Consider the following 18,895-nt stretch of genomic DNA (forward strand, 5'->3'; position numbering starts at 1 on the left):
TTTGTCATGTTACAAATATAGCATACTTTTCATGAGCTTGCGAATATTAAGTCAAAAATAAGGTTTTTCAAATGACATTAACAGCAAAATTAAAACCAGAAATTATTCTATATATAAAGGGGACTGTACCTACTTGTGCTTGAGACGAAACACGGGCCGGATCTGCCCAACTCGGTGCCGACTTACTCAGCTATTGACTTACTCAGTACAAAATAAGCCAAGTTCAGATTCGGTAATATAACGAACAGAGTCGGGTCTCCTTCAAAAATGAGCCAAGTCCAAGTTTTGGACTGATTTAGTGATACCAGGTATGTGCTGACTCATCGCAAGAAAAAGCGATACCCTCGCTCAGGACAAAAGTGAGCTAGTTGTGAATCACAAAAATAGAGATATTTCCAAGGTATCAAGTGACTCGATGCAAAAAGGAGCCAAGTTTTTACTCAGTAAAAAAACTGTTGGTCTAAGCTATGGAATTCCGATGACAGAATGCAAAGACAAGTTAAACTAATAGAGAAAAAAATTGAGCGAAGTCCTGAATCAGTGTGAAAGCTTGCCAAGCATTGACTCGGCTTAAAAGTGACTAAAAGATTTGTTCAGTGAAAAGAAGATCTAAGACTAAACTGTGGCATTTTGGTGACAAGGTGTAGAGGCAAAAAAAACTTCTGATTTTTGACCAAATTAGTTCAGTTCTGATTCAGTGCAGAAACAAGCTAAATGCTTGTCCCCTCCTCAACGCCTCGCTCTTTACGTTAAAGTTTTTTTATTGCTATAAAAAGTAGAGCTGTGAGTTAGAGTCAAACTTTGGAGTAAAGAGCGAGGCGTTGAGGAGGGGACAACTCCTTTCATATACGGAATAATTTCTGTTCGTTTTAAGTTTTAATATCGCTCCTTGCTTGCAGTAAAAAAACTTGTTTATTTAATCTACATGTAGAGCCTGACAATCGAAGCTCTTAATCTACGTTTTGTGGCCCCACACCACTTGCAACCAAAATTTGTATTAGGGTTATTTTTCAAGCTAAAGTTTTTTTTGAAATGAACATTTGCTTAAGTTTTTTTTGTTTGGTGTATAGAAATGTGCACGCAGAACAGAAAGGAGGGAGATAAAATAATGTCAAGGTGCCAAGGAGGTGAATGTTAGCTTATAAGGGCCTTAATAGCTTAAAATCGGATAATCTAACATTTTATTCCTTAATTCAAAACTAAGGGGTTTTAAAATACGAAGAACTAAATCGTAAAATTGTTGTTCAAGTCCATCTTCCTTTTTTAAATTTGCAAAAATTTGCCTGATTTGTGAAAAATGGAGGAAACACTCAAACAAGTAAAGGAATCTTGATGAAAAGCACACTGACAGGTTCAGTGCATCAGAGAAAAATACCTTAGAGGTTTTAAGCTCCCATTAACAAAAATGTGGAATTCGTATTTTTTTTTTGCCACAAGAAAGGTCACGGATGCGTGTTTATTTGTCCTTTCCCCATGGGTGGTCATTTTTTCCCCCATGGGCGATCGTATCAAGCCAATAGTCAAGGAGATAGAGAGGTGTCGTTCAAACGGAAATTAAAAGTTCTAGTGCCCTTTTTGAGTGACTAAAAAGATTAGAAGTTACATGGCCTCCTTCCCACATCCCTTTTTCCCTCGAGTTACCCCATCAAAATTTTTAGATAACAATTTTGTTCAGCAGAGTTGAAAAGTCAAACCTCTGGGGATGTCACGACCCCCCACCCCCCAAAGCCGCCGGGGAAAGGACTATACTTTGAAAATGAAAGACGAAGGACGTGATCCATTTTAAACTGAGTAATCCTCCTTGTGCTACATAAATCAATAGTAAAGTTAAAAACATGCGACGAGCATATTTATATGCTCATAGACGAGTATACGTAACAAATAGACGATACTTCAGAGGACAGTTTCAAAATCCCGAAACTAGCGAATGGCAAGGCTTCATCATCTAAAAGAGATATATGATACCAAGGAAATAATAATTTGGACTTCAATTTTGACACATCATTTTCAGGTCCTACCCTCCCCCTCACTTTAAAAAGGATAACGAATAAGTGCTAACGGCAACACGTGGATAACTAAATTTGGAATCCTTTTCTATCAAACACAGACAAAAAACATATGATAAATTTGTGTGGAGAATATTTCATCCCATTTTATGCCTATGGAAATGATATAGCTTTTAATCTGGTTTCCGAGACAGCGTTGACTTCATATTCCTAATCGAGTTTTGGAGGCGGGTACAGAAGCCTTTTAAGTCATTGGGATGAAGATTTTAGAATAAACAGTTGCCAGGGATCTTTCTTTTTTCTTTTTCATTTTACTACGACTGAGAAAGCATCCTAATAGAAATAATTTTGTTACAGATGTAATTATAAGGGAGAACCAAAATGGCGTAGTGAAAGAGGTATAAAATAAAAGGCGGGATTGTTAAAAAATTTTTTTTTCAAGATTATTGTATAATGAAAACCTAGTTGTCTCGGGAAATCTTGTTTAGAGCGCATACTTTGATTTAGTCTTTCTAGATAGAAATAGTCAAGTTCTTAGAGGCGTTGTCTGAAGTAAAGAGCCATAAGCCTTGGATGCATTATCTATTATTTTTTCCCCAGAACCATTTCGTATGAAAGAGGCGGTCTTTAGAACTTCACAGGAGACATTTTATTGGAAATGGGAAGTTCTAGCGCTATTTTTAGGAGTCAAATGCTATTGGAGGGGAACCAGCCCCTTCCTTGTCCTTTGTCGGTACCCAAGCTCCCATACCTGAAAAGATATCTGGTCATAATTTTAAGATAGCCAATTTCTTTAAAATTGTTGATAGATTCAATAAATATGCACACGGGGGTGACATGGCTCTCACAGGTCTGGGATGAAGGCTGTAAATAAACCAAATTGGAATCAAACAGTTCGTGGTAACGAACTGTAGTAAGGAGCGACCTGGCTCAATAGTAACCAAAACTCTAAGAAATGGAATTTTAATACCAGTAGCTACATCAAAAGAATCACATTTTAATGCTGATTTTAAATATATAAGTTTCAACAAGATTGGTCTTACCCATCAAAAGTTGCGAGCCTGAGAAAATTTGCCTTATTTTAGAAAACAGGGAGAAACACCCCCAAAAGTCATAGAATCTCAACGATAATAACACCATCAGATTCAGCGTATCAGAGAACCCTACTGTAGCAGTTTCAAGCTCATATCTACAAAAATGTGGAATTTTGTATTTTTTGCCAGAAGGCAGATCACGGATGCGTGTTTATTTGTTTGTTTTTTTTTTCCAGGGGTGATCGTATCGACCCAGTGATCCAAGAATGTTGCGAGAGGGCTTATTATAATGGAAGTGAAAAGTTCTAGTGCCCTTTTTAAGTGACCAAAAATTGGAGGGCACCTAGGCCCCCTACCACACTAATTATTTTCCCATAGTCAACGGATCCAAATTCTGAGATAGCCATTTTATTCAGCGTAGTCGAAAAACCTTACAACTATATTTTGGGGACGACTTACTCCCCCACAGTCCCCGTGGGAGGGGCTACAAGTTACAAACTTTGACCAGTGCTTACATATAGTAATGGTTATTGGGAAGTGTACAGACGCTTTCAGGGGGATTTTTCGGTTGGGGGGAGGGGCTGAGAAAAGGGGGATATGTTGGGGGAAATTTCCATCGAGGAATTTGTCATGGGGGGAGAAAATTTCCATAAAGGGAGTGAGGATTTTCTAGCATTATTTAGGAAAAAAAACAAAGAAAAATAAATATGAAGAAGTTTTTTCAACTGGAAGTAAGGAGCAGCATTAAAACTTAAAACGAACAGAAATTATTATGCATATGAGGGGCTCACCTCCTCCTAATACCTCGCTCTTTACGCTAAAGTATTTTTAGTAATTTCAACTATTTATTCTACGTCTTTTGTGATTCAGGGGTCATTCTTAATGAATTGGGACAAAATTTAAGCTTTAGTGTAAAGAGCGAAGTATCGACGAGGAGGGAACCCCCTCATATACGCAATAAAAACATACGAATATAGAAGTTCGTTACGTAAGTTCATTCGTAAGTTACGCATATTTTTTACCAATGAAAACATTTGTAAAAAATTGAAAGTTTTAGTTGACTTTTTAAGTAACCAAAAAATCGGAGGGCAACTAGGCTTCCTCCTCCGCTCTTTTTTTCTCAAAATCATTCGATCAAAACTATGAGAAAGCCATTTAGCCAAAAAAATAAATATGCAAATTTCGTTTTAATTATTCCTCTGCGGAGAGCCAAAATCAAAACATGCATTGATTCAAAAACGTTCAGAAATTAAATAAAAAAAAACAAGTTTTTTTTACTGAAAGTAAGGAGCAACATTAAAACTTAAAACGAACAGAAATTACTTCTTATATGAAAGGGGCTTTTTCTCCTCAACGCCCCGCTCTTTACGCTAAAGTTTGACTCTTTCTCTTAACTCTACTTTTTAAAACAGTAAAAAACTTTAGCGTAAAGAGCGGGGCATTGAGGAGAAAAAGCCCCTTTCATATACGAAGTAATTTCTGTTCGTTTTAAGTTTTAATGTCGCTCCTTACTTTCAGTAAAAAAACTTGTTTTTTTTATTTAATTTTTTTTTAACAAGAGACGTATCTGCAATACCTCAGGAGTGGCTAAGGGTATTAAGTTGAGTCCTTCAATAAGTATTGAGGAGGGTGTTAAACTAAATCAGGAGACACTAGGAGTTTCCACTATGAGACTTTCAGGTAACTTGGAGGTGGGTGTTTTAGTCAATAAAAAGATATTGTGTGCATTCAAGTTGCAAAAGTGTACATCTGCAATTTTTGAGGAACGACTAGGGGCACTAAGTTAAAAGGTTCAAGGAATGTTGAATCGGATTTTCAACTAAATCAAGAGCCACTATGTGCATACCAGTTGACAAAAGTGCGTATCTGCAAAAGCTCAGGACCAGCTAAAGGTATAAAACTGAAACTTCCAGTGAGTGTTAAGGGAGACATCGAACTAAATCAAAACAGTATACACATCAAGGTTGTCAAAATGGCGCACCTGGATTAGCTCAGAAATGGGTAAAGATATTTAAGTTGAAACTTTCAGGGAGTGTTAAGCTGTATGTTGAATTAAATCGACTGATAATGTGTATCCAGGTTGCTAAAAAGGCGTATCAACAGCATACAAGAAACGGCTAAGGGTTCTAAGTCCAAATTTTCAGAGTATGCTGAGGGGGGGGTGAACGACATCAAAAGACACTATTAGCATACAGGTTGTCAAAATGGCCTATTTGCAATATATCAGGAACGACTAAGAGCATTAAGTTAGCTTTCAGGGAATTTTGAGTGAGCAAATGAACTAAAACAAATGAGGCGTTTTTAAAATGTCTTAAGAACAACTTAGGGCATTCAGTTAAGACTTTCAGGCAATGTTGAAGGGGATACTCTACTAAATCAAAAAATACTATCTGCATCCAAGTTGTCAAAAGGGGGTATTTATAATATCTGAGGAACTTTAAACTTTCAGGGAACATTGAGGGGAATTTTGGGCTAAAATCAAGAGACGCTTGTGTGCATCCAGGTCGTCAGAATGGTGTATCTACAATGTCTCAGAAACGGCTAAGGGTATTAAGTTGAAAATTTCAGGGAATCTTAGGATGGAGTTAGGAGGAGCTCAGATTTTAACTTAGGCAAGGTGAGAGGGTACATGACAAAACATAGTGTATCCTTGTCAACAAACTGAAGATCTGCAATATATTGGGACCGGCTGGGGTTTCGAAGGTGAAACTGAATGGTAATTTTGGGAAAGTAAGAGGACGGACGGCACAAAAGGTTTTCAAAGTTTTGTCTTGGGGGAGCGGAAGGAGTAAACAATTCATGTCTCTGATCTATTCGAACATTTTTGCACTAAAAGCTCCTATGTGGCTTACAATCTTCACAGTTAAATAGCGAGGTTTATCAAAAACAGTTGGCTTTTCCATGTTGTCAAAATGGTGCATTTGCAATATTGTGCGAATGGCTTAGGGTATCAAGTTGAAACTTACAAAGAAGGTTTAGGGAGGGCGTAGACACGAGTGGACATTGAGATACAGTATGAGGGTGAGAGTATAGCTAAATTAGAAGACACTATGTACATTCAGGATATCATAATAACGTATCTGCAAAGTGTCTGGGATGGACTTAAAACTATTAGGTTAACAAAACAAAATGAAGTAGAAACTATCAGTACTGTTTGGGAAACAAAATAGAAGATAGGGGAAACGAAACTTCATGTTTTGAGCTGGGCTAAACGATGTCATTTTCCATCCGTCAAAATATTTTTTGCAGTTTAAGCTCCTCCTAGACGTATATTCCATTTACATCTTGAGAACAGTTTGGTATCAAGTCAAAACTTTCAGAGAGTTTTAGGCGGTATGGGGGTGTGGGGCAAATGGACGTTGAACAAATGACTTGGGAGGAAAAAAGAAAATGGAAAAACTAGGCTATATGCATCCACTTGATCATAATACCATATTTCGTATGTCTTGGGAACAGCTTGGGGTTTGGAGCTAAGATGTTCTGGTTACGCAGACGGAAAGGGTGAGAAGCAGGATAATTTATGATTTCGGGATAAAGACGGACAGCCAAACATGTTAAGTCCCCAATGCACCTCAACGTTTTTGCACTTGAAGTCCAATGACTCCCCCTGTGTCCTTTATGACCCCAATGAACACTCCTCATATTACAGAAGCTTTCAAAAAAGATGGTAGATAAAACCGATGCATTCTTTCAGTTTTTTAGTTCGGAAGATTCGTTTGCTGAAATTTTGAAGTCTTCGATGGAAATCTCCATAAAATAAATCTGCGACGAAGCTAAGAGCCCACCACTGATAGTTAACAGAAGTTTAGGTGGTCACTTCCCAGTATCCCAAAACCCTTGATCTACTGCTAGAGTGAATATTCATAGGAAACTTAACTAATCCCTCTTCATTCATCTTTGGTCTCAGAGTTCTTCCCAAAGAACAGGCGAAATGACTACACATTGATTAGTTTATTCTTCAAATTTATGTCCAAAGCCACGGCTTTTTTAGCTGGAGACCCATGCCGTCATAAAGGAAAAAATAAAAACTAGCTGATAACCCTTTTTTAAAAGTTTACCTGTGTTCACCTAAAAACGTCATGAAACTTATATCAGGACTTCTAATATATATGAGAATACCTACTGTTATTACAGGGAATTCAATGAATGCATAAAAGGAAAAAAATGGAATAAGTTATAACAGCGACAGCAGTTCTTCAAAGGCTTTCACAAATAGTTCTTAAAAACTTTGACCAATACATTAATAACAGAAACACAAATAAACACAACAGATGAGCGTCGTTTGAGTAGGCTTCTTGAATGTCCTGCTATCGAAGACCCAACTTGTTTCTCTTCAAGAGCGTTCATCTAAAGGGATTTATATAGATCTGCTCGTTTCTAAGTTGATTTTGAATAAGAACTGGAAAAGAAAAGTTCCCTCTGCGCCTTAAGATGATACGATATTGCTGCAATCGACGAACATTTGAATTTTGCTCTCGAAACAATTGAATCTGATCCTGTCGAACAAAGTTTGGCAGCTCATAATGGTGATAGAAGTATATCATTGAATGCTAGAGAAGAAAGACTGCGGTTAAATTTACATATTTCATACCCTGCTGCCGACTGCTACCGAAAATTGTGCCTTTTAGTAAGACAATGGAAAAAAAGTATTGATAATGTGAAAGAACTACAGAACAATGAAACCCTTTGCTAAAGACAAAAAAAATTCATTTTCAGAAAATTCAAAAAGTGGACATTCTTTTTCAAAGTGGAGACTTTCAATTCGGAAAATAAGACAAATTTCCTTATCACAAAACACTAGTCTGATAGTCTGTATTCAATGTCATTACCATCCATTTTTCACGATTGTATCAAAAATGTATCATAATCATTGTAAGAAAACCTCGATTTGTTCTTGGATTTTTCTGAATCCGTGATTTTACAAAGTTATTCCAAATCATCGTTAATTATGTCCGTTTTAAGGCTATTTGACCGTCTTGGAAACGTCAGATAATTATTTGTCAGCTTTGCATTAGTCATTGTCACGTGACATTGAAAACAGTGACCCTTACTAGCTCTTTTCGAACATTGACCTGTATCAACTTCTCACCTAAAATCTTGCAAGCATAAGTAGCACTAGATATTGGAAACAGAGCAAAAAAAATAATAAAGAAATAGGAAAAAATGGCCTATGCAAAAATCATAAGCATATCTTAGATCCGGAAACATAGGTCTGTTCCCTAAATAAATACCAGAAAAACTAGAAAAACAATTAAATGCGTGAACAGGTGAACATCCATAACACGTCTAACAAGAATGATAGTTTTGAACGATAAGTTTTGCAGCTGGTATTGAAGAAAAAGCGAAATAAACTCACGAAAACAAGTGCTCTTGCAGTCTATTATAAATTAATATGTCTAAGGGCAAAAGAAGCCAACAAAAAAAATGCAAAACAAATCATAAGTAGCTCATTAGCGCTGCCTAAGTAAAGTGCTATGTGGGCACAATGTATTTTTTTCTCTTTTTTTTTCTTTTTACCATAGCACTACTTATAGAAGAAATTGTCGTAGAGACTTAAGAAGGAGCTCATTGGAATGAATTTTGAATTTTTTTAGGAGTTAAAGTAACTGAAAGGCAACCAGCCCTCCTCCCACTCTCATCAATTCCCCAAATACATCCAATAAAAATAAAGAGATAACCTATTTTGTTCAGCAAAGTTAAAAGGTCAAGTAACTATATCTCTTGAGATGCCCCCCCCCCACAGTCCTCAGATAAAGGGCTAAATAAATAAAGGGATAAATAAATATATTGTTAGTCGTGCAATTCGCCCGTTGTGTACATATAGTATTTGTTATTGACAAATGTACGCATTTTTCAAACAGTTCGTGGTAACGAACTGTAGTAAGGAGCGACCCGGCTCAATAGTAACCGAAACTGTAAAAAATGAAGTTTTGATACCAATATTTACAAGAAAAGATTAGCATTTTAATGTTAATTTTAAATATATAAGTTTAATCAAGTTTAGTCGTACCCATCAAAAGTTACGAGCCTGAGAAAATTTGCCTTATTTTAGAAAATAGGGAGAAATACCTCCTAAAAGTCATAGAATATTAACACCATCAGACCATCAAATCACACCATCAGATTCAGCGTATCAGAGAGCCCTACTGTAGAAGTTTCAAGCTTCTATGAACAAAATGTGGAATTTTGCATTTTTGTGGAGGGGCTGCAAGTTACAAACTTTGACCATTGTTTACATATAGTAATTGTTAATTATGAAGTGTAGAGACGTTTTCAGGGGGACTTTTTCGCGTTGGTGTGAGGGTGGGTCGTGAGAAGGAGATTACGTGGGAGGATCTTTCCAGGGAGGAATTTTTCAGGAGGGAAGAGAATTTCCATGAAGGGGGCGCAGGATTTTCTAGCATTAATTAAAAAATAATGAGAAAATAAATATTTTTTTTTAACTGGAAGTAATGAGCAGCATTAAAACTTAAAATGAACATAAGATATTACGTATATAAGGGAGTTCGTCTCCTCCAAAATACCTTGCTCTTTACGCTAAAGTATTTTTAGTGATTTCAACTATTTATTCTAAGGCCTTTGTAATTCAGGGGTAATTCTTAAAGATTTGGGACAAAATTCAAGCTTTAGTGTGAAAACGAGGTATTGACGAGAGGGCGAACCCCCTCATATCGTAATACAAATACACAAATATAGAAGTTTGTTACGTAAGTTAATTCGTACGGTACGTATGTTTAAGTTAATTCGTACGTGTACGTATGGAAAGTTGAACTAAATCAAAACGTAGTATGTGCACACAGATTGTCAAAAGGATGTGTTAGCAATATCTTTTGGAACGGCTTTACCGTATCATGCGGAAACTTCTAGGGCATCATGGGGGGATGTTCAACCGGTCAAAGCGAAAAATGTGCAAACTACTACTGCTATTAATACTGTTCTTGCTACTGCTACTACTAATACAACACTACTACAGCTACTACTACTCCTACTACTACCACTAGGGGACATCTGAACTACATCAAAACACACTATGTGCATGCAAATTGCCGAAAGGGCGTACCTCAAAAATGGATTAGGGTATAAAGTTGGAATTTTCAGGGAATGCTTAAACGGGAAGATCAATTGTCCAAAAGACGATATGTGCACACTACTACTAATACTACTACCACTGCTACTATTAATACTACAACTACTCCAACTACTGCTTCTATTTGAACTACTATTGCAACTAGGAGAATTAAGGCAAAAATTTCAGAAAGTGGTGAGGGCGAAGTCCAACTAAATTGAAAAACACACTTTGGATACAAAGGTTATCAAAAGGCATATCAGCAATATCGTAGCAACGGCTAATAGCATTAGATTAAAACTTCCAGGGCTTGATGCAGGGGATGTCCAACTAACCAAAATGCACCAAGTTAATACTACTGCTGCTATCAGTGTTAATGTTTATTACTAATTACTGTCAATGCCACAAATAGTCCTACAACTAGTACTACTAGGACTTCCACTACTACTACTGTGCCTGCTATTACAACCATGACTAAGTTTATGAATGTGAAATTTAAAAAGAATACTGAGGGAGCAATTGAACTGAACTGCAACACGCCATCTCCATGCATGTTGTAAAAAGGGCGTATTAGCAATATCTTAGGGACAAACTCTTCTCTAAAGTTGAAACTTGCAGGGCTTGTTGTGGGGAATGTAATTATCAATGTTTGTGGGCTTGTCGTGATCAAGCCCATCTTAGTTTCTGCTTTCTTTGACTTTGACTTGGTTATTTATTGTATTTTTTGTTCGTTTTAGGTTTCATTTATGTATTGATGTTTTTTTTTTAGTTTTACGGTTGGAAAATTAGTTGACTTTATTTCAGCTAATTTTTAATTTTTAATTTAATGGTGCTCTTTACATTTCTTTGTAAAATTTCTTTTGTGGAAAAGTAATTGTCATAAAATGGAAAAAATTTGCCGACATACCATTCACGAAAAACCTAACCGAGTATCTGTCGACACCTACTTCCGAAGGTAGCAGACTGGATTTTAGTCCACAAGAATTAAAAAAAGAAACAGATAGGATTTGGTCAGTCCAATAGTACTTTACTGGTTATGCTTTTTATGTAGAAAGTCCAATATCTGGCACAATATTGAAAAAGCTACTAGTGGAAGCAAAATTTACTAATGTTTGGATGGGATCTGTACTAATCGTTTATTATAGAAGTACTCAAATTCTTTTTCAGATATTAACAGAAAAACTATTTCTTTTAATCACCAAAACTACTAACGCACGAAAACTCCTAATTATTAGCACATTTACTATATATTAAAACCGAGTTCAGACAGGTTCGTCCCGAGATAATACTCAAAAATGTTAGACTAGAACTGTAACCACTACTTGTGGTTATATGGCTTTTCGTGAGCTCCTTGCTGTTTTTCCTCCAAATCACCAATTTAGGTCCTAAGGTTTCTTTTCAAGTGTTTCAGGTAGTGAAAACAGTAGCAAAACCGGTTTTTAAGGGTAATTTTCTGTGAAAATATTTGTATATTATTTTTCTGCAGTTTTAATGTTTAAACCTAAGACGACAGTTTTGCTTTTTTTATACCTGAAACTCACCTTTCCCCCTCCTACTTTAAACTTTATTTTCCACATGCAGATCTGTGGTCAGCGTAGCGCCTGTGCCGATCTCCTGATGATCTGCCTCCGGCAGGAAGGGCTTTACTTGGTTGGGGCAAACAGTCCAAGACATCCGTCCTGATACCCATTTCCCTAATACCTATTTTCTCCATTCCTCTAGAAATCCATTTGGAACTGGGTGAACTCTAGTTGAGCTTGCCGAATCACACCGTTGACCCTCGTCCGAAACATTCACTGACCAAAGTGTGTCTTTTAAGTTTGCTTTGCGCTTATTGTAAGTACAAAATACGTTAAAAGCATGCAAAAATAGGAAAATTTTCTTTTTTAGCAGGTCTAGATCATTCTTTTAATAAAGAACTGAGATAACTTCATACTTTCGGCTCGGTGAATAGATAAATATGAAACTAATAGAGAGATATTGAACGGTTCGTTCAATTACAAATTCTTATAAGCTCCACCTTGACCAGTTCAATCCAAGTTCTGAAAAAAAAAAACAAAAAAAAAGAAAAGAAAAACTTCTTCACTAGTTAGTACAATATCTCAACCACTCCATGAGTTAAAACATGTCAGTGAATCCAACTTAGATCCCAAATGCTACGAGTTCCAACTATATTAAGGTTACAGTGGGCCTACATTAAAAAATAGAAAATAGACTTGACCTGTTTACATACTGAACCTTCTAGATATATTAAAGTTGTTCATACATTTGGCTTCATATTCATTTAGCATTAAACCGTAGAATTAGTTTGAAATTGTTATTGAAGAATTTTACGTATTGGAAGTCTGGGAATCTTCTCTGATCATTTTCTGTCTATTCCTTTATCATTCTTAAAACAATACAGGTTTTAATTGAAGATGCATAAAAGTCAGAAAAAAATATACTTTAAAAGAAATTGCTTAGGCTATCTTTGATGGAGAATCATAACAATTTGCAATATTTTAGTGGTCTTTCCACAGAAACTAAAATATTGTTATATTATGATCCAAACCTTTCTCAATGTTTCCTTTGGAAAAACAAATATTATTAAGATTAGGCAAAACTGAAACTTAAACAAGCAAAACTGAGGAGAAATAAATATGATTTAATTGGACATATTTGATTCTCTAATTGCACCTTAGCATAATCATCAAGTTATCCTTTAGTTTTAAGACATGAGGTGTCAAATCCACAATTTCAATTGAAATACGTTCTTGCTTTAATTCAGTTCCTCCTTTCTACTAGTGCATCAACGAGTCGTCTATTTTATAGGATTTGTGCTCTCCACGATTTCATAGGAAGTGTCAAACTCTGCAATTACAGGATGTGTTAAATCAGCAATTTCAACTGAATTAAGAAATTCTGGCGTGAATTCAATTCCACCTTCCTGTTAATGCATCAAAGAATCATCCATTTTATTGTATTTGTTTTCTCTTGGAACTCATTGTGATTCTTACTGCTGCCTATCTACTAGCCACAGATTCGTTTACGATTCGATGTGATCATCCCTGTCCTTCCTCTTCATATCGCAGTTTTCTTTGTCCATTATTTTTATTTAGGATTTATTGTGATGCTTCACGTCAGATAACTTCTGGCCGTGGATCTGGTTACGTTTCAATTTCGTGCATCATTATTTAAGATATTTTTCCATGCCTTTTGCTTTAGCTGTTCGGATTTATTCAAAACCATGTATAATTTCACATGACTTCATAGATAGAGAAAACTTCTTTCCCAGCTTTTCCCCAATCGTTACATTTCTGTTTTAATAGCGTTGTTAAATAATTCAGTAAGAACAAGAAAACTGATATATACTAAAAACGATACGAACACCCCTGGGGAAAAACGATGTAGTTTTTGCTCTTTGAACGTATATAAATGTGCCATAATTCAGATAATTTTTTCCAGCATGAATTCCATCCCTCTTTCCTGTTTACCCTTCGCAGAAAACACAATAACTTAATTCCATTCTAGGGTGGTTAAAGATTTCAGGTGTGAATTAATTTTCTTTTTCTGTGTATTTTTACAGACGCTAAAGTAACATGTTTCTTTATAAAAGGGTGAAAAATCAGCAATTTCCATTGAATTGAGTAACACTGGCATATATCTAATTTTCTCCTTCCTGTTTATACTTCACAGATTCACGCACGATAAACTGACATGCTCCATCTTTCTACTGTAATTTTGCATTAACATTTGACCACAAATTTCATTGTGTAACGTTTTCCTCTACAGTTCAATTTGATATTTGCTGTTTCTGGTTCCATAGCTTTTTCTTTAGTTGTTCAAATCATTTGTCACCTTGTGTAATTTTGCGCACTTCATAGATCCTAAGGACGATACGACCAGTCCGGGGGGAAAAGTGATGTAATTTATGCTCTTGAAACGTATAACTTGACCTGACTCGGACTTTATTAACCAAAAACACTATACATAAATTTACACAAAGGAGACACGGAGGCAACTCGTTACGTCTCCTTTAATAATAAAGAAAATGAAAAAATAAATGACATTTCAATAACTCTCACGGAGTACAGAGGAAAAGAAAGAAAGAAGTAAGAAAGAGAAGAGAAAAAACAAAGAAAAAATTGATTCACGGAGATAGGGAAGGGATTTACGATACAAATTATAAATAAATCAATAATACATTCAATCTCCGCTACTTGAGGCGGAAAGAACTATCTCGTCCAATTTATATATATATATATATATATATATATATATATATATATATATATATATATATATATATATATATATATATATATATATATATATATATACAGTGATGGTGATTCACTTGCTATATAAAATAGCTTATACTTAATTTCGTGATTGGCCGAATGGGCACAAGACCGAACATTGTGAGAGACCATCACTCAGAGGCTTTGTTCAGATACCGGGTGAGGTCGAAATGCCTGGTCCTACTGCAGGTATAAGTAAGTATATAATAATGGGAAAGACCTTTTCAATATTCATAACCCCCTAAGCCCGAAACAATATATCTGTTTCGGCCCTGGGTACCCCTACTCATATTTAGGGTAACCCCATGTATGGCATTAAACACGAACAAGAGTTAAATTAAACAAAAAAACACACAAATGAAATGATTCTACACATTCCTTAATCACCTGATTTCAATGCAAGAGTTTGATTTTTATTCCCAGTGCTTTAAGAGAGACTCCTCAAGTACAAGGACAATTGGAATGAGATAAATAGTATTTTCCAGAAACTTCAAGAATGAAAGCACTTATCGATTCATATTTGCTTTAAACAACAAAATGTGGTCTAAATATCTCAAAGGCCAATCGGCAAATAAAACTCTCAAAACTACCCATTTATTACATTTACCACACTCATAAATGTCATTCATAAAGCACGATAAAACTTTAGCATAGCGAGCGGGGGTTGTGGAAGCAACACTAGAGCATTATATAATAAATATTCATAAGGCATATTTATTTAATTTTTCCCAGAGCCACTTCATATGGAAGGGCTGACGGTAAGAGACTTTTGAGATGAAAAATTTGACTGGAAATTGAAAGTTCTAGAGCTCTTTTTTAGAGTCAAAAGTAATCAGAGGGCAACCTGCCTCCCTCCCTTTATTAGCTTTATTAGCTGGCCCTCCTTGAAAGACATCCTATAATTATTTTGAGATAGCTATTTTGTTCAAAAAAGTTAAAAGATCCATTAGCTACACCCCCAGGGATGACTGACCCCCAAAGCCCCCGGGGTAAGGGTCGTAAAAATTCAATTTGCCCAATGTTTACATAAAGGACGTATTGGATTATTATATGACTAAGGGGAAAGGGGGGAAATGTTTTATACTGGGTGGGTCCCAAAAGGCTAAGAAAATTAAGGTGAAACTTCAGGGAATGTTGAGAGGATGTTGAACTAAACAAAAAGACACAATATGTATCACATAATACATACCTGTAATGTGTAAGGATCGGCTAAGGGCATTCACTCGAAACTTTCAGGGCTTCTTCTACTACTACTACTATGAACGTAAGACTACTAGCGACTGTGAATGCGACGAGTTGCGATTGCGACTACTTGCGACTGCGACTGAGATTACTTCCGACTGCAACTAAAACTACTTGCGACTTCTAATGTGGCTACTTTCGACTGCAATTACGACTGCAACTAATTGTGACTGTGACTACATGCGTCTGTATTGGCGACTACATGCAACCGCTACTACTTCCTAATGAGACAACTTGCGACTACAAATAATTACGATTCCGAATACTTGTGACTGTGACTTCAAATGCTACTACTACTACTACTACAGTACCATTCCTACTATTAAACTAAATCAAAAGTACTTGTATCCAGTTGGTCAAAATGTTTTATTTGCAGCACTTCAGGAAAGTCTAAGGTTATTAATCTGAAAATTTCAGGAACTATTGAGGGGATTATCGAACTAAATCAAAAGATTCAATGTGCATCCAGGTGCTCAAAAGAGCGTATCTGCAATGTACCAGGAACTTTTAAGGACATTTAGTTGGAACTTCTAATGAATGCTGAGGAGGATGATTCACTAAATCAAAAGTCACTATGTTCATCCAGGTTGTCAAATGGCTTATTTGCAACATTTCAGAAAATTCTAAGGTTATTAATTTGAAAATTTCAAGGACTATTGAGGGGATTATCGAACTAAATCAAAAGATACAATATGCATTCAGTTGCTCAAAACAGCATATCTGCAATATATCAGGAACTGCTAAGGATATTTAGTTGGAACTTCTAGTTAATGTTGAGGAGGATGTTCCACTAAATCAAAAGTCACTATGTTCATCCAGGTGGTCAAAGTGGTGTGTGCAACATCTCAGGACTGGTAAGGGTGCTAACCAAATATTTACAGGAAAAGACACTATTTGCATCCAGTGTGTCAAGCTCGTATGTGAAAAAACCTCAGGGTCTTTTTCCTTAACAAGAAAGCGGTAACTTTAAAGTCACAAATAAAAGAGTTAATAGAGCCAGAAGTAAAGAGAGCTAAGTGGAGCTTCTGGTGGTGCTAAGTGCCCTGCTTCTGGGAAGTTCCCCTTAAAAAATTTTCCCTTCCCGCAAAAAAATGCCCCCGGATAATTCCCCGAACTATGCAAAATTGACAAGACACAGAGAAAGTACAAAATGTGTACCTTGAAATGTCGATCAGATATCCTAAGGGGTAACAAAATGACCAGATGTCTGACTTTTTAATGAAATTTAACAAGCCTTTTCAGCAATACAATTGAACGAAAAATTAATGGAATATAACATTTGACCAAATTTTCTGAGCAAACTGCGAAAGAATCACAACAGATCAGAAGGCAACGGTCTAACGTTACTCATAGAAAAGGACCATTGACCAGAGGCGCTTCACATGGAAGGGGTGGTGGTGTAAACTTTTAGTGTGGGCTCATTCAATTTTAAATCGAAAATTCTAGTGCTCTTTTTAAAAGTGGAAAGTGATCGGAGTGCAACCAGCCGCCTGAAGAGGCCCCCCGTCAGCCGCCAGCAACCCCCCGCCAGCCGCAAGAAGAGGATTAGTTTCCCTCCAATCTGTTTGGCTGCCTAAAATGCTCTCGGAAGGATTAGCCTACTTTCAACTGCACTTCAAATGTTCCAAATTTTTGCCTTTCAAATTTTTCAAGCTTAAATATGACTAAAAAAATATGTTAGCTTACTAGCAATATTCTGTATGAGTCAACACAAAAGCTAGTTGAATCCTTTCCCACTAGTTCTAATTAATGGATACTGTAAATTCGATTGTAGGGTTCCATTGGTTTGATTGGCCCACGTCAACACTGGTTGGTAAAGGAGACGACTTGACCTTTTTTGTGTATTATTTAAAACACTTTTTCCACAATTTTTTTTAAAAGAAAACTAAATAGTTTCATTAAACCAAAAATGAGCAGAAATATATTCAGATAATAGTCCAAGCGTAAAACTACCACAAATCGACACCAATGAATACATGAAAACGAAAATAAACAGAAATTATAATAAATAACCAAGTCAAACTCAAAACAAGCAGAAAATAACATGAGTAGGGCTGAGAACCCCCATGCCTTCTCAAGACTAGAACATAACTTACACTTTACTGAAAACACAATACATTTTAATTGTTTTCACTTTTTAAACTTTAATAAATCAAACATTATTAAGACTTTAAGGAATACATATCAGCATATGTATATTAAACTGTCAATCTCATTCATTTGTTGTTGTTTTTTTCAGTAAATTCTCATTTCAGTATAATTTCTGTTGGTTTTGAGTTTCATTTATTTATTGATGGAGATTTGTGGTAATTTTACGCTAGGAAGATTATTTAACTTTATTTCTACTCATTTTTGGTTTAACGGGGCCCATTTTTTGCCTTGAAAAACTTATTTTGTGGGAAAAGTTTTTAAATTTAATTTATGTGTTTTTTTTTGTATTGACATAGTCTTTTTCATGGAAAAAGAAAATAGTATTTTATGTGTATTCGGTTTTTTCTATAAGAATCAATAGTTTGATGGAAATACATAGAATTTCAGAGTTTTCCTACGCTAAAATTTATTGAAAACGAATAAAAGGCTAATCAACCAGCACAAGTATGAAAACCTCGTCTTTGAAGATGGAAAAGCTTCGTAATTCTTGCTTACAAGTTGTTCTTTGTCATAGGAGACATCTCCAAGCAATGGAACTTTGCAGCCTACCAGCACCCAAGCTGCTACGTTGAACAGTCAAAAAATTCGAATCGCTGTTTATTTGTAGTTCGTCACCACGAACTTGTTTCCGTTCAATAAATTCAATTACGCCCAAATTTAAGACTATTGTAAAGTAATATTTCAACATTCCCTTAATTGATAAATTTTAATCTTGTCTCTAAAGTTTTCACTGTATAAAAGAGAGAACAACCCACTTTATTCTCTCTGTGTAAGATGGAACGAAATACTTGGTTGTATGAATAGGCCATTCAATGAAAAGACAATAATACATAATTCCTTTTTCCACTCAATAGAGCAATTCCGGAACTCTTCAAAGAGCGAATTTGAGAGAACTACAATATTAAAGTAAGCATCATATACCAAAGGGACACCGATTTAATTAATAGATCAAGTTACACTTCGCTATATCAAAATGTTTCTAATTGGGCTAACAATACGAGATACTTAAAAAGTAAAGTAAATCGAAGTGGGGGAATAAGGCAAGGATGCAAGAAGCATGATCACAGGGCTATGAAGGAAAACCTTGAAGGGAGTTAGGTGTGAAACCGTATTCAT

At 35.8% G+C, this 18,895-nt stretch overlaps 1 protein-coding gene across 2 annotated transcripts in view; it reads right to left on the minus strand.

Annotated features, from left to right (window-relative positions):
• LOC136033060 (membralin-like) overlaps positions 1-18,895 on the minus strand; it is a 226,060-nt gene that overhangs the window by 28,788 nt on the left and 178,377 nt on the right. The window contains exon 11 of one of the 2 annotated variants that reach the window (XM_065713651.1): positions 7,147-7,590. The exons of the other annotated variant lie outside the window; for it this stretch is intronic. Coding sequence (XP_065569723.1) covers positions 7,384-7,590 — 207 coding nt within the window. The 3' untranslated portion in view covers positions 7,147-7,383. Of the gene's footprint in view, positions 1-7,146; positions 7,591-18,895 lie in introns of those variants that run through there. 2 annotated transcript variants of the gene reach the window in all.

The sequence above is a fragment of the Artemia franciscana genome, chromosome 11 (assembly GCF_032884065.1).
Source record: "Artemia franciscana chromosome 11, ASM3288406v1, whole genome shotgun sequence".
Lineage (NCBI taxonomy): Eukaryota > Metazoa > Arthropoda > Branchiopoda > Anostraca > Artemiidae > Artemia > Artemia franciscana.